The sequence below is a fragment of the Mycteria americana genome, chromosome 1, assembly GCF_035582795.1.
Source record: "Mycteria americana isolate JAX WOST 10 ecotype Jacksonville Zoo and Gardens chromosome 1, USCA_MyAme_1.0, whole genome shotgun sequence".
Lineage (NCBI taxonomy): Eukaryota > Metazoa > Chordata > Aves > Ciconiiformes > Ciconiidae > Mycteria > Mycteria americana.
Window position 1 is genome coordinate 28,413,396 of NC_134365.1, and position 15,569 is coordinate 28,428,964.

The 15,569-nt window shown below is 41.5% G+C and overlaps 1 protein-coding gene across 5 annotated transcripts in view; it reads right to left on the bottom strand.

Moving 5' to 3' along the window:
• Positions 1 to 15,569, bottom strand: part of MET (MET proto-oncogene, receptor tyrosine kinase) — a 90,247-nt gene that overhangs the window by 8,336 nt on the left and 66,342 nt on the right. For 4 of the 5 annotated variants that reach the window (XM_075493611.1, XM_075493591.1, XM_075493582.1 and 1 more), the window contains 6 exons: positions 14,408 to 14,626; positions 9,213 to 9,359; positions 7,016 to 7,172; positions 6,063 to 6,203; positions 2,676 to 2,906; positions 395 to 475 (listed from right to left, as the gene is read on the bottom strand). In XM_075493611.1, coding sequence (XP_075349726.1) covers positions 395 to 475; positions 2,676 to 2,906; positions 6,063 to 6,203; positions 7,016 to 7,172; positions 9,213 to 9,359; positions 14,408 to 14,626 — 976 coding nt within the window. The remainder of the gene's footprint in view (positions 1 to 394; positions 476 to 2,675; positions 2,907 to 6,062; positions 6,204 to 7,015; positions 7,173 to 9,212; positions 9,360 to 14,407; positions 14,627 to 15,569) is intronic. The other variant, XM_075493600.1, reaches the window with a different exon arrangement.

Below are 15,569 nucleotides of genomic sequence, written 5' to 3' on the forward strand. Positions count from 1 at the left end.
TATTTATAATTGAATAACAATACTTGAGTAAAGCCTTTAATAAATGTTGTTATAATTTCTTCCTGTTTTTCCAGCAGCTTTGCCCACTCTAGCAATTTAACTTCCAAAACCAAATCTTCAGTAGTCAGTAGAATAAAAAAATGACACTGCCTTTCCCTCATTTTCTTCTGTCCTTTTCTTTGTAAAGGAAATACCTGGGCATTTAATTTGATGCACAAATATATACCAATGCCTCGTGGTAATCTAAAGTAATTGGAATTGCTCCAGAGATAAATCTGATCCAGCTGCAACTAAGAATCTTTATTTGTGAAAGTACACTTCACTGTAATTAATTAGTTCACCCTGGTTATCTTTGGAATTATGGTAATGTCTCACTATTAAACATGTAACTCACTATTAAGTGACTTCACAGCACAATGAATTTTCCTGCCATCGTTATCCAGCAATGTCCCATGGTACACACACCCAAAATGTCCTGTGTAAAAAATGAGCAAGGTTAGCTTTAATAAGTAAAATTAGCTTTCTGGTATTTTCCACTGAGTCGCAATTATGATTTAAGAAAGTGATCACACACCATTTCTGTCCAATTCCCAACACTTGTAATGTATACTTCATAACTAACACATAAAGATCATTACATAAAACCATCATTACATAAAATGAAAACTCTGTGTGCAGCATAATTGATATTTCTTGACCTAGATGGAGAGTATAAATAATGACAAGGCTGGTGCCACAACTGCTTCATATTCTCGTAATGGCTATGCACACAAAAACCATGTCAACCCATTCCCACCATGCTCTCCTGTTAGATATATGTCAAAGCAGGGCGCTGGAAGGCACAGGGAAGCAACTAGAAGGAGCTGACATGACCACTGGATCGGTGGTTCCCAGTGGTCTGCAAGTCCGTCCTAAGTGGTCCACAGGACTGTACAGCCTTGATGCATCTTCAGTGGAAAGCTGCATAAGGAGGGCCACTGTGAGCTTACAGTCTCTCAGGCCTCCTATTCCATGGAAAATGTTGAGTGTTAAAAGTGGTGTATTGGCCATGAATGGCTTGGGAGTCGCTTTACCGATCACAGACTGACCACATCACTAGGCAGCAGTCTATGGTCTCCGCTGTGGCCGAGTTCCTAGTGCAAAATATCACGAGAAGGTGATGAGAGAAATTTGCCTTCTTGCTGATGGTCTAAGCAGTGAAATAAACTGCCAGCGACACAGAAATCCTTCCTGATCCTGTGCTTTCCTGTCAATCAAATGGGATAGTCTGCAGAGCGGGAAAACCTACTATGAGAAGTCAGGTTGACCTGTTTGGGAAACAGAGAACTTTAAGCTCCAGGCACGTGCATTAATTTATCCAAATCGAATTATGTGCATATAATGGTGACTTTCCTTCACAGATGTACTGTTTACTGGGTACTTTTAAAATATTAATATTTGCAGTTAGAAAGCAAAACAGTTTTTTGTCAAGTGTGAGTTCTGCAGAGAGAACAAGACTATCTGATTAATTTTACTAGGTTCCAGTCATAAGTGCTGGTGAGAGCCCAGTTGGCTTTGATTTTGGCTTGGGGTAAAATTAATACAAAGTTTGTTTTATAAAAGCAACTAAAATCCCATCAGACCACAGACTGTTTGGAGCCTGGGCACAAATCCTAAAGTTTGGATCGGGTGTGTCTGAAATATTTTTGGGTTTGGCCCATTTCTAGTTATGGAGGAGAAAATTTAAAAAAGTTAATTATATAGGTGTCATGCCTGATATTTTTCAACATTTAAAAAATAGGAAATTACTTGGCCTTTTCTGAAACAAGAAAGAAAAGAAAAAGGCCCACCCTTGCTTTGGGGATGATGAAGTGTAATACATGGAAAGGAAACACACTGACTGTTTGTTTGATTTGTGGCTATTTTCCTGCAGAAGAGGCATTAGGAATATCATTTATAGCCAAATTTTTATCAGTATTCTGATACTCAACAAGAGACCTCTCATGTATAATCTGTAGAAGAACTGAAAATTGAGTTTCTACTTGGGTTACTGACAGGTACTCAATAGTACAGATTTTAATAAATGCCGCTAACAGAAATACTGGCGTGGGCTATGAAAGAAGGAGGGAGCCTGCTTACAGAGATGTAGAGGAATAGGGGTGATGGGATAAAGTCCGAAAAATAGGGAACTCACTATACCAAGGACAAAAATAAAGGGAAGTGAATCAGGAGCTATGCATTGCTGCAGCTGGGATGAGAGAGGAATGAGGGGGAATGGAGAGCCTTCAGCAGGAGGAAACAGTGAATTCCTCAGAGCTGGAGGAAATTTGTGGAGGAAAAAGAGGTGTGTGCGTTTCACCTGGCCCATGGGGACTTTTACTGAATGCACTAGTGACTGCAGGAGTTTTCCGTGTCACGTAGCAATCCTACCAGCTCTCAGGCTTCAAGTTTAAGATCGCTGGTGCCCATGCCTCGGCATCCGCTGCCATTTAGGCATGTATCTTAGGCTCGTACAATATTCTGTGGCAGCCTTACTCCTGCTCTGCAGCCTTGTGGATCAGGGGCTTTGCCTGAGCAGTGCTGTAAGAGGTAAAAAGCTTGAAAAACCTCTGTGTAGACACCTTATCAGGATGGTTTACAATAGATGGGTGTGCAAAAAGAAGAGCAGTTTGCAAGGTAAGAGTCGTGGTACCCACCTCTTCCTATTACTTCGCTGAAATGCACAATCAGGCTGTCAGCACCAATAACCACATGCTGCACTTCTTTGACCAGGTCAGGGTTTAAGGCACTGATGTCAATGTGGACATTAGTTTGGAGAAGGGGACTCGCTAAATCTGAGTCTCCGCTAGACAGAATTGGGGAGAGGTCAGAGTGAGGATACTGGGCAGGTCTGCATGATCCATTCTGAGACATGCTTGGAAACTGATCTGCAAGATGAAGAGAGACTGTTACAATCCTTTCAGACTTCTCCTTGGAAAACAAAGAGCTTTATTTCATTGGTGAGCAACGGTTTATCAGTTTGTAAGTGGCTTGGCTTTGCAGAAGTTTTGGTCGCAAAGGGAAAATGAAAATATGCATTGCTAATCTGCCAGACTCCAGGAAAACCGTGTCACTAGAAACTTGCACTTGTCTCAGCTCTACTTTTATGACAGTAAATGGCAAAACTTCCACTTTTCTGAGGGGATGGAATGAACCCTTGTCACTTCTTGCCAAGTGTAGGTTATAGCATTTCTAGTAATTGGGAGTAACAAGAGTAAATGGAAAAATGACAGTGATATGGGAGGAGGAAGTAGTGAACAATTAAAAACATGAAACCTTTTATTATTGTCATGTTCTAATTTGGAAGGGAACTTTACATTTCATGAAGCTTTCCAAACTGCTGGTGACTAGCTATATTTATCCATTGGTAAATATTCAGCCAGGGAAATGCCTAGAGGTGATTCATATCCTGTAACTGCTGAAGATAATACAGTTGGTGCTACTCATGAAAATAACATGAGCCAGCTGATTTAAAATAGCAGAAATTAAAATGTTTCAGTCAAGCAAGGAGTATTTATTTGAGAAAATTATTTTTGTCAACAGCATGTTGTTCAGGTATTTTAAATTGCTGTTGTTTAAAAGAATTTTTTCTACTATTTGGTGTAATAGCATCAAGGAATTAAGTTTAATTTACACCAATTTCAGTCTGGAATGATTCCAGAGGAGTGAATGAGCAGAATTTAGCCCAAGGTCAAAAAGAAAAAAAGGGAATAAATGTAACAACAGAAATTATCAGATATTTTATCACAAAGAGTAAACGGTGTTGCACAGACATGCTTTATATATTTATGTATAAAACCTGGGACGTTTTCCTATAGTGCTGTTATCAGTCTAGGTGCTGAGAAAACCTCAGTGCTGTTCTATCTAGAAGCAAAAATACAAACTCTTCCATTTACAAAGCCACGTCTATGTTACCAAGGGCAAATATCTATTTAATAATCACAGTAAAATACTCTAGCCATGGTTGCAAAATAATTTTTACAGCTGCTACATGTAAACCTGCATGTGTTCTAATGCTCCTGTCATTTTATTCTTTGACAGTAATTGAACATTCCTACAGGAACATTAAGTGAATGTATGTCCTTCTTTGATGCACTCTCTGCTGTGCTTTGCTAGTGCACAGTGGCCCCAGGACCACTGTGGATTTACCTTCCACCAAGGATCTTTGCATAGTTTTGTCTCGTGTACCACTTTCCCTTCTAAGCAGTGGCACAGGGTTTCCTTTTCCTTTGGGAATCTTTCAATCAAGAAACTTCCTGTGCGAGCTGGCGGCAGCAATTAAAGAATCATAAAGGAAGCTGGGAACGGGCCTGGCTCTCAAACAGCTCTGCGATTGGGAATTACAAAGGTGGAATAAGGATTTGGAGTGATTTCTATTGAGTTGTATACAGCAGCACCTGAAATAGTACAAGATTATGTCTATACCAAGACTAACAAATACCTGTGATATCTCAAATATCACAATATGGTAACTCCTAATAGTTAAAGACTCTTTAATGTTAATCACAGAACATAGGCTCCACACGTCTTAAAGGACATGTTCAGTCCAAAGTGGTATGATAAGTGCAGCAGAGTGTTCTTCTGGAGAATACCCCTTCTAAAATGGTGTTGTAAGGCACAAAAATGTATTCAGCATAGGGTTTTTCTTCCCTCATGCCCACAGCCCTGAAAGCAAACAGTGTGTTTTCTGAGACTGGCATCCCAGCACACATGGACCTCCACTCAATCTGTCACAGTTTTCACATCCCTTTAGTGTAATTTTTAAAATGAACATTTCTGCATCATGCAACATGCCATTTTATAGGAAATGCATGAACAGACAAAAGAAATATCAGTTTACTAAACTTCATGTCCCATGCTGGGCTGACAGAACTGCTTTATAATGACTGCCTGAAGTCACTGAGACATCTAAACCTACAACCACTTGATGCTATCCTTTACCCCATGCAACGCTACAGGCTTGGGGAAGAGTGGCTGGAAAGCTGCCTGGCAGAGAAGGACCTGGGGGTGTTGGTTGACAGCCGCCTGAATATGAGCCAGCAGTGTGCCCAGGTGGCCAAGAAAGCCAATGGCATCCTGGCTTGTATCAAAAATAGTGTGGCCAGCAGGACTAGGGAAGTGATCGTGCCCCTGTACTTGGCACTGGTGAGGCCGCACCCTGAATACTGTGTTCAGTTTTGGGCCCCTCACTACAAGAGAGACATTGAGGTGCTGGAGCGTGTCCAGAGAAGGGCAACAAAGCTGGTGAAGGGTCTAGAGCAGAAGTCTTATGAGGAGCGGTTGAGGGAACTGGGGTTGTTTAGCCTGGAGAAGCAGAGGCTGAGGGGAGACCTTATCGCTCTCTACAACTGCCTGAAAGGAGGTTGTAGAGAGGTGGGGGTCGGTCTCTTCTCCCAGGTAACAAGTGATAGGACAAGAGGAAATGGCCTCAAGTTGCACCAGGGAAGGTTTAGACTGGATATTAGGAAATTTTACTTCACTGAAAGGGTTATCAAGCATTGGAACGGGCTGCCCAGGGAAGTGGTTGAGTCGCCATCCCTGGAGGTATTTAAAAGATGTTTGGATGAGGTGCTTAGGGACATGGTTTAGTGGTGGTCTTGGCAGTGTTAGGTTTATGGTTGGACTCGATGATCTTAAAGGTCTTTTCCAACCTATACGATTCTGTGATTCTGTAAAATCAGTTTTTCAGAGTGGATTTGTTCATGGTGTGATGAACCTCATGATAACTCAAAATCATGATATCCACCAGCTCCTACTTAATTGTGGAGCATACTTACAGTGATTTTCTACTAATAGTATTTTATATATTCCTCCAACCTGAGTAAAAATAAAAATCCTTTGCATCTTAATCTTGGGAAGCACCTGAGAAGCTCAGTTCAAATAGCAAACCTGTGAACACATGAAAGTCCTAAGCAATGGAGACACAGACAAACCAGATGAAAAAGTGAAATTAAGATATTGATCAAAATAGCTATAATCTGAAGACATGGAAAGCAAGATGTATAAAATGGTATCATCCATACAGATTCATAACAGAGGTGTACCTTCTAGAAAAGTTGATCTGTAGTCTACAGATTCACTTGAAACCATTTCTGTCGTTGGACTTACACTCCTCGCGCTCACCAGCCTGTCCAGGTGAGGAGTGTGCACTCTGCCATCATAGCGCACTAGGTCGCTTCCCAGATCTGAAAAGGGAGGAGAAAGAAATACTGGAAAACCCTCATGTTTACGGTGCGCTAACATTCATGTATATATTTATTTACATTTAAGGTGTTCTGCTCTGCTGGGAAGGGGGTCAGGTTGCTGCTGAGGCAGACACACGCAGGACCTGAACTTCAGCTACTTGAACAGCGTAAGATTTGCTGTAACTTCTGTTAAAGCCCTGCTCTTGGCCACAGTGGAAGATCCAAGAGAGCTTTGAAGCTTCTGGGGCCAGCTTCATGATCTGTCTATGATACCACATCAGAACAAGACCTGGCTATATACTAGCTTCCCTCCTCCTTTCCCCTTGCGTAGTGCAATGGTTCCCACTGGAAGGAAACCCAGACATGGGGGCCAGAGAGGAGGCACACTCTGACCAAGTTCTTGATTTGGGTGAACAGGAGACCAGGACACCGCAGCGCTCTGTCCTGCACAACCTAGGCACAGCCTGGAGGACTACAACACAACTGGATGAAGCTGAAGTACTCGTGATTCCACACATGTAATTTACTTGTCCCCTCTTCCAAGGCTGATTGGGGAAGAGGTTACTAAATTTTCCTAATAGCTCAGAGTTCCTCCCAAATCCTTCTCCTTTAGGCATAGTGTGGCCCTTCACCCAGCTCAGGCATGAGCCAAGGGCTGAAATGTAACTAAACATTGGACTTAATTGTGCAACGTCTGCTGACAGGTTACAACAGGGCATTGCATGGCAGTTAAGCAAAGCGTAAATTGATGTCAGTTTTTAAAATCTAAGATATAATAATGGAATTATTTGATGGAATTGACTATGATGGACCTTTAATTTGTTTCTTCTTCCTTCTCCAGAGGAAAAACACCAAAAAAATCAAAATTAAAACTGATGTTGAAACAACTCCAGCAATTAGTCCCGTGAAATTCTGATCTTGCCGGATCAGCACTTTTCCTATAACTGTTGACAAAACTTCTTGCCTCCACTGAAAAAAACAAAGAAAAAAAATAGTGTGATGATTTCAAAAGACAAGTAAGAAGTAGATTATTAGTACTAAAGTATGAGCCAATATGTCCCATATGTATTAAATCTTGATTTTGTGATGCTGTACTGCGATAAGACACTGGGAGTGGAGAAATTATTATATTGGTGTACATGAAAGCAGATCTACATTTTTATGATTCATTACATGCCTTCAAGAGCTCTGGTAGTGACACAGCTATGTATGTGCTACACCACACACAGAGCACGCACTCACACACGCACTCTGGATAACGGGGTCCCACTGCTACCAGATGTTAATTCAAAATGCTAAATTCATACTTTTACTCAAATGGGGCAGGGAAATGTATGGGCCTATGGATATATGGGCTGAGACATATGTTAAAAAACCTAGCCCAAATGTCTTTAATATGTGTCCTTCTCTGGCATAAATACGCAGTAACATCAAACTCTCTCTCTGTTGACAGCATGCCTGCATTTTAGTTCCCAAGGTCACGTGAGCCTGTCCCTTGCCAGCTTCTAGCTTGTCAACAGTTTAAAGAAACAAAACAAAACAAAACAAAAAAACAACCCCAAAAATCAACAACCAAACAGACACTAAGCAGCTAACAGGGAAAAACTGTTTTAGGTCACACTAGCTCTAGCTCAGTCAGTTGGAATGCATTTGGCCATCTTTTCTCTTCCTCCTGTGGAATTCATTCCTCTGGGTACTGTAATGATGGATTTGCCCGTCAAAAGAGCAAATTTTCTTCTTCGCTGGGCAGACTGCAATTTCTGAGGCTCCTTGCCAGTAAACAAGCAGAAACCTTACTTAACCCCTTTATGTTGTGTTCTTTTCTACGTAAGAAATACATGTCACGCATATCTGTTTCTTAGAGGTTAAGGAAATATCACATAGTAGAACTGATTGAATGTAGTGCCAGTCCCGGTTGCATATGTAAAAATACGAACAGGTACAGAATGCAACATATGCACAAGTATTATACGAAACTAGGCATTTACAGGTCTGGGAAACAGATTTGCCAAAAGGAGAGCTGCATCTAATTTTGTAGTTTGCCTGATACATCCAAGAAATGTAATTTGTACTTTTGACAGTAAATTAATATTAAAATAAATTAATATTTACTGTATCAATAAAGAAAATTAGTTGTTACTAGTTACTTAGATTGCAGTAGCACATAGGAATACCTTTCATGGCCCAGGATCCTATTGAGATGAATGCCATAAAGACATAGAAAAAACAGATGGTCCCTGCTCCAAAGAGCTTGCATAGACTTTGATCCTAGTCACACTTACATGACTGGCAAAGTTTCCACTGTTTTCAGTGAATCAGAGTCCATGATCATCCAATTTCATAGTTTAAAGGTAATTCCCTTCCCTTGTGATTTTCCTTTTTTTATATTTAAAAAAATAGAAAGATACTGAAAGATTTGTGTCTTATTCTAGGAATCAGTAGGTCAAAACTGTCTACAATTTAAATTTGCAGTAGCAGTCTGAATGAATCTAGTGAGACCACCTTTAGAACAATAATTTTAGAACTCAAACATTTGTCCTAAGTGTCTGCATCTTACAAAAAGAATTGAAAGGAAATTATAAAAAGCAGACAAAAATTTTTTTCAGAAAGGATCTGATCCTATTGACTGCAGCAGAATTTTTTGCTGAAAAAAGGACTTGTGAGCTCCAAAGTAAACCTACTCCATTATAGCTTGCCATCCTTCCCCATATGTTTCCTCTTGTGTTTGGATTAATAACTATCATTTTATTTCTGTGCTTAGTTTAGGTCCCGCTTTGTGCTGCCTAAGGCTCCAGAAAGTCTCTGTACAAACAGGTAATAACAACGATTATAATATTTATTTTAAAATAGTCAATATTATTTGAATTTCCATCCCAAACAAACAGCGATAGAGATATCTCTGTAAACAGAGGCTTAGGCTTAAATTTAAAGTTTATAGGTTCAATAGTGACATTGGGAATGATAATAAAAATGGCATTAATATCTCAATGTGTGGTGTAGCTTCCTCACCTCTATTTTTAGCTCGCTGTTGGATTTCAGGAGATCGCTGGGAACCGTACACAGAATTGATTCCGACTGCAGGAGGAGGTTTTCGCAGCTTTTATTTCCAACTTTTAGCACCTCTCCTTTAACAGCTTCTGAATCAATATAATTTCCCTTGGAAAAAAAAAAAAATCAATTTCATATTACATAACCATCTCATAAAAGTTAAGGAGAAGTCCTTTTATTACCTTGGAAAATGTTTTTAATGGAAAAACAATTGTGAAATAAAAGACTAATGCAAATTTACATTGCCCTGTCAATATGCATGTATCAAGTTTTTCATGTAAATGGGAGTGTGACAGACAGGCCAGAGGGGGATGATAAATTTTACGGATAATATCTGCTGTCACTAATACTCATACAGCCCATACAGACTTCTAAAAATGTAAATGTCCAAGGGATGAATTCTGTCGGTCCTGTTTAGATTTTTGCATAATTTGCACAAGAAAGGAAGCATTATGTGACCTTCTTGTTTATACAAAACTGGCATTATATTATCCACAAACTAAAGGCATCTCAAACATTTTGTTTTGCAAGTGGTTATAGTAGCAGGAGTGAAGCTTTCAAAAAAGAACTAATTAATTATAATCATAAAAATGCACAAATCTGTTACAAAATCACATTCCACAGACCAAAGAGGAACAAACCCTGGTAAAGATGACAGCATGAAAAGTGCAATCCCTACTCAGAGAACCTGCTTTCACATCCCAGACTTGGATGAAATATTATTCCTTCTGGTATTGTGATAGTAGTGTCCAAAGGCCAAGTTCAGGATCTTTTGTGCTGAGGAGGGCATCAGTATTTAAGAAGCTGCTGTACCCCATGTATAGCCCAACTTAGGATAAGCTGAGAGAAGAGGCGTATTAATCAGGAGTAAAAGGGCAGAAGGGAGGATGGGGAGTAACACTAATACAGGCTATTTATGTGGGCTGGATCTGGGAGTTTCTCATGAGAAGGGAGGAAGGTGTCATGGCTGACACTGCTATGAGGCCTCATACACTGGGAAGAAAACAAGAATCCTATTCTGAGGGGCAAAAAAAATTTAGAGAGATGGGAATAATTCGGGTGAAGGTCTAGAAGCAGTAGAAGGACCACAAACCAAAGTGTGGAAATTTTGAGGTTGGTGTCAGAAGAATTTGTGAGGTTCCTAAGCAGAGCGAGTTGACTTGGGAAGAATGAAGAGTTACTGCAGCTGCACAGCTTCCATTTCAGCTTGCTTAGAAATACCAGGGTTTCCATATTGCACTCTCTTGGACCCGACATTGAGAAAAACATAATTTTCTCTGCGATGTGGAAGAAGATTGAAAATAGAGTGACCTATAAATAGACAAGAAGAGTTTCTTAAGATTGTCTCATAAAGAATGTGTTGTACTGGCTTAGGAATAGACAATTTGGTACGTCTTGTCGTACTCTTAGTTTTAGGGCAGATGTGCCAGACGACAGCCAAGATCTCAGATGTGATGTGTAACATGAAATGACAATTGTGCTACTTATTTCTGTAGTGGAAGATTTCTATTTATAAATACAACTCAGTCACCTAGCGGCCCATTCCTAGGCCTCCTCTGGAAGGACACACAGACTCCCCACGCCAGCTTGGTGCACAAGCACAACCCCAGACCAGGCCAGGCCTTCTGGGCAGACTGAGGGAAGAAGCTGTTTCCTTCCTTATTTATTTGTTGGGTTTTTTTCACAGCTAGGACACACTAGGCTGTCAGCAGGCCAGCTTGCAGGTCTGGGTCAGTGGCTCCTGCGGGAGGCAGCAAGTAGACTCTGTCCTCCTGAGCAGACTCAGGTCTTCGGTCATCCCCAACAGCGAAACACCAGAATTTCTCCTCCCCCAAGAGCTTTCTGTGTTGGCGGGAGACATGCGCACTTCTGAAGTGGTGTCTTCACGGTGTTGAAGCAGAGAAGTGCCTCCAGCCACTCTGCCATGACCCCTCTGACTGGGGCATGGTGGGCACTGAGAGACTTCAAAGAGCCACATACTTGGCAGAGGAAGACAGTGATGATGTCGGACCTTGAGAGGCTTGGTAGTGTGGAAGACAAAAGGGCTGGCACTGAAGAGAAGGGCTGGCATTTGTGGCACACAGTGCTCTGACTGTGTTTTAGATAGAAGACTTAATGTTTTCTTGTGTGTAACATTTTCTTACAAAAACATCTTATGGTCATCAGGGGAAACCAAACAGAACCTTTCAATTGCTACCCACCATCATTTGATGAAAGCCAAACGTCACACTAGATTAGTCTGATTGAAAAACTTGTGATAAAAGCTCCCTCCACCCCTCTGAAACTAATTAAGAAAAAGATAAAAGAACTTTGGTTTGGTAGAACAGACTGTTCACTGAAGCAAGCTGCCATTTAATTTCATGCTGAGCTTGCTTAATTACTGCACAAAATATGACCATGAGGCATGTAAACTTATGTGCCTGTATTTTTGAATGCGGGTACGGGATGAGGGAAAAGTGTTGCCAATATGGCTTGTAATGATCTTTTGGCTCCCGACTATAATTTCTGAAAGTCGCCTCAGTGTTTTGATAGAAGCATCCCACTATAACTAATTCTATTTAGAGGAAGATGTTAAATTGGTGCTTGTTCATGCTTTGTTCTAGGAGACCAGCTTTCACTAATGTTATTCTCCAGTTGGTTGCTGGGAAATAACCAGAGCATAAGGCTTAGGTATACATCTGCCTTGGGTGCCATGACTACAGGTGACATCAATACTACAAAATTGTGACTTTGGTCAGTTGTCAGTGGGACAGTCCTCAGCCAGCCTTTCTCATCTGAATGGCTTCTTCCCAGCGATAAACAGCACTAGGGACTTCTCCTTCAGGGAGAATAAAAGGTTCATAAACGAAAGAAGAGAGTTAAAAAAACAACTAATTTTTAACCCTCAGTCTCTGGGAATATTACGGAGCAAGTCCTTGTGGAAGCATTTCCAGGCAGAGCAAGGACAAGAACGTGATTGGGAACAGCCAGCACAGGTTTCCCAAGGGTGGATTTTGCCTGAGCAGCCTGATTGCCTTCTATGCAGAGATGACTGGCTCTGTAGATGAAGGGAGAGCACTGGACAATGTTTACCTTGATTTTAGCAAGGTTTGCAACACAGTCTCTCCTAGCAATGGAAACAAATTGGGATGATAGGGACTGGACGGATGGATTATAAGGTGGGTGAAAAACTGACTGGCCATCAGCTCAAATCGTAGAAGTCTAACATGCAGCATTCGTCAATGGCTAATACTGGGACCAATACTGCTTAAAATCTTCATTGACAACTGGGACAAAGGGACAGGATGCACTGTCCTTGCCCTTTCAGATGACATCAAATTTAGGAAAATGACTGATATACTGGACCACAAGGTGAAATGAGACAGCAGTGTGCCATTGTAGTGATGAAGGCTCAGCACATACTTTAGCAGCAGCAAAGCCAGTAGATTGAAGGTGATTGTTCTCCTCTGCTCAGCACTTGTGAGGCCACACCTGGAGAATTGTGTCGAGTTTTGAACCCCACAGAACAAGAGAGGTACTGACAACTGGATGAAGTACAGCAGAAGGCCACTGAGCTAGGAAGGGAGCTGAAGCACAGGATGCACAATGCAGGGCTAGTGGAGCTGGGGTTTTTAAAGCCGTAAAATCTCCACTCTTGGAGATTTTCAAAACTCATCTAGACAAGGCCATAGGCAACTTGACCTAATTTTTAACTTAGCCCTGTTTTGAGCAAGGGAGTTAGACTACAAAGACCTCTAGAGGTTCCTTGCAATCTAAGTTATTCTATGATTCTTCTCAAATTAGTCTTCTTTCCAACTGGTTGATATGCATGACCTGGAAAATACTGGAAAACACTGCTGTCACTGCACAGAAGCACTGAGCCATGTAGCAGCTATATATTCCCAGCTCTCCGTTGACCTGCACACCAGAATTCTTTCTAACGTTTCTCCATAACTGAATAGGAGAATTGCTCTGCATTGAGGAAGGGGTGTTTGTATGGCCACAAGTTCCAAGTAGAAAAACGAAACAAAAAAATAAAAATCAGACTGATTATTCTTTGGAATTTTCCCAAAACACTTTGTGGAGACAGATCAATATTCAGAGAGTTTGACTGGAACCCAGCATGGCTGTCAGAGGCTCTAAGATAACTCCCTCTGATTTCCTGCAGCTCAGGTGCTGGCCCACTGGCCCATCTTGGAGTCAGAGACCTCAGGGCTTCCAGATTTCATGGCTGTCATAGGGGAAAAGAGTTTTGGCTTACAGAGCTATGGAGCAGCTACACAAAGAGATGACCACAGCATTAAGGCTGATTCTCTTCCATAAAGCATTTTTTATAGATTATATTCTATATAAATTATAGATATTCTATATAAATTACATGTACATAATAATGCATTTTCATAGACATTCATCGTAAATTAGAAATGCCTGTATTTATACTGTTTCTATTTGATCCCGTAACTCAGAAAAGCACTAGATTTCAAGAAATCGGTCTCTCGCAAAATGGATTTAACTTTCTCTGCAGCACTCTAGTAGAGAGCAGTCTGTGCCTGCGAGGGCCCCGAATTCCTACGAGATGTTTCTCAGTGCTGTGTAGGCTATTCTCAGTGCTCTTTTAACAGGCACTCAGCATCAACTTTGCATTTTTCATGGATCCGTAAATATTTAGGCTACAGTGGTGACTGATCCTCATGAGTGACTTTGTGCAGAGGCCAGGGTTTCCTTCAGCTCTAGAGGGCCAAAGCTACTAGGCCACTTTCTAAAGGCAACTCCATATCTTTTGTGAGGAAGGACACAAAACCACGCAATCATAAGAGCCGGGACTTGCGCGCAGACCACACACTTCAGGCTCTGGGCTGCTGCCCCTGTTTAATCCTGAACTGGTGACGCAGCTCATCGCAATTAGAAGCTGACGCAGTGTGGTCCTCCCACGAGGACGAGGAAAGCCCCTCTCCCACCCCACCTGATGCCAACAACCACCCTGGTACATCGGTTTTCAGCTCTGCATCTTTTAAGCTGTGACAGCTGGGGGCTCGGGTGAATGCAGTACTGAACACACTGCTCTCTCTGCCCTTGCTTCCTTGGGGCTTCCTTTATTTCATCAAAATGTCTGTTCCACGCTACACTGCTGATGTGCGCTTGCGAATAATTGAAAAACTTATTTCAACATTGCCTACCTTAATTTCCAGAACATTTTGGTTGCCTCTTGAGATGAACACTGGCTTTTCAAAATGCTTAAATACAGGATTATTTACATAATGAAAATCAAAGTACAAAGAGCTGACACCATCAAAAATAAAGAACACTTTGGTTGCAAAGGGTGTTTGAAGATTGAAGGCTTTCAGTGAAGGAGTTGTACAGCAGATTATCTCTGAGCTAGAGCGGTGGCTACATGCCTATAAGAAAGAAAGAAAGAGGTAATTGGAGTAAGTACGTGCATAGGAAGTCACTGATGAACATAACTGTTCTTGAACAATACACATATATTGAAAAAATAAACACCAGAGGTCTTGTTCTTCTTTAACCAAAGCAAAATCCTGATCAGTGCTACACAACGTTTATTTAGAGCTGGGAGAAAAGTATAAAAACTTCATGTCAATGGTGTTTGCACTCTTGTTGAGGAAATGTTCAAGTAAACAAGCTTCCTGGCCTGATTGTTCACAGCACTTTTAAAGTAAATATTTTGCAGATAATTAATGGAAAATTATTTCCAAAGCCAAGGACCATCAGGAGGCTATCCTGATGTACTGAGCTGTACTGGGACACAAAGCAGCCATAATTCAGTTTATCCAGCCTATGCCAGCATGACTGCCGCATGGATTTCTCTTCCTTTTATACTACCAAAGCAATAGCAAGGGACCAGAAGAGAAGGTAAAAATAGGGCCAATGAATCTGACTGAAATAGTGGAAAACAAAAGTAAAGCACCACTTATCCACAGCGTAGCTAAGCTGCCATGTTTCCAGAGAGGCACTATGGATGCTGTGAGAAAGCACTTTAAAGCCAAAGCCACTGTGGGATTCTGGGCCACAAAAGCTCAGCTCAGCAAAGTGTATCTTCTTTCTAAAAATGTATGTGCAAGGCCCTAGATGTGCAGCATTTGGTGCTTAGGTACACAGGTGTCATGCAAGTCCCTCCTGGGAGTGTTGACTGCGGGACGTGCTTCACGCTGTATCTCCTTGGACCAGCGGGGATGAGATGTTTGCCCCTCACTGCAGTGCAGGAGCTGCCTGACAACAGGCACGAAGCCACGTTTGCCCCTCTCTCTGCCGTTATTCCTTGTGAGGGCCTGCTCTGGAGGTGCTTCCTGGGGGAAAGCTGCTGGTGCACCCTACACTCCA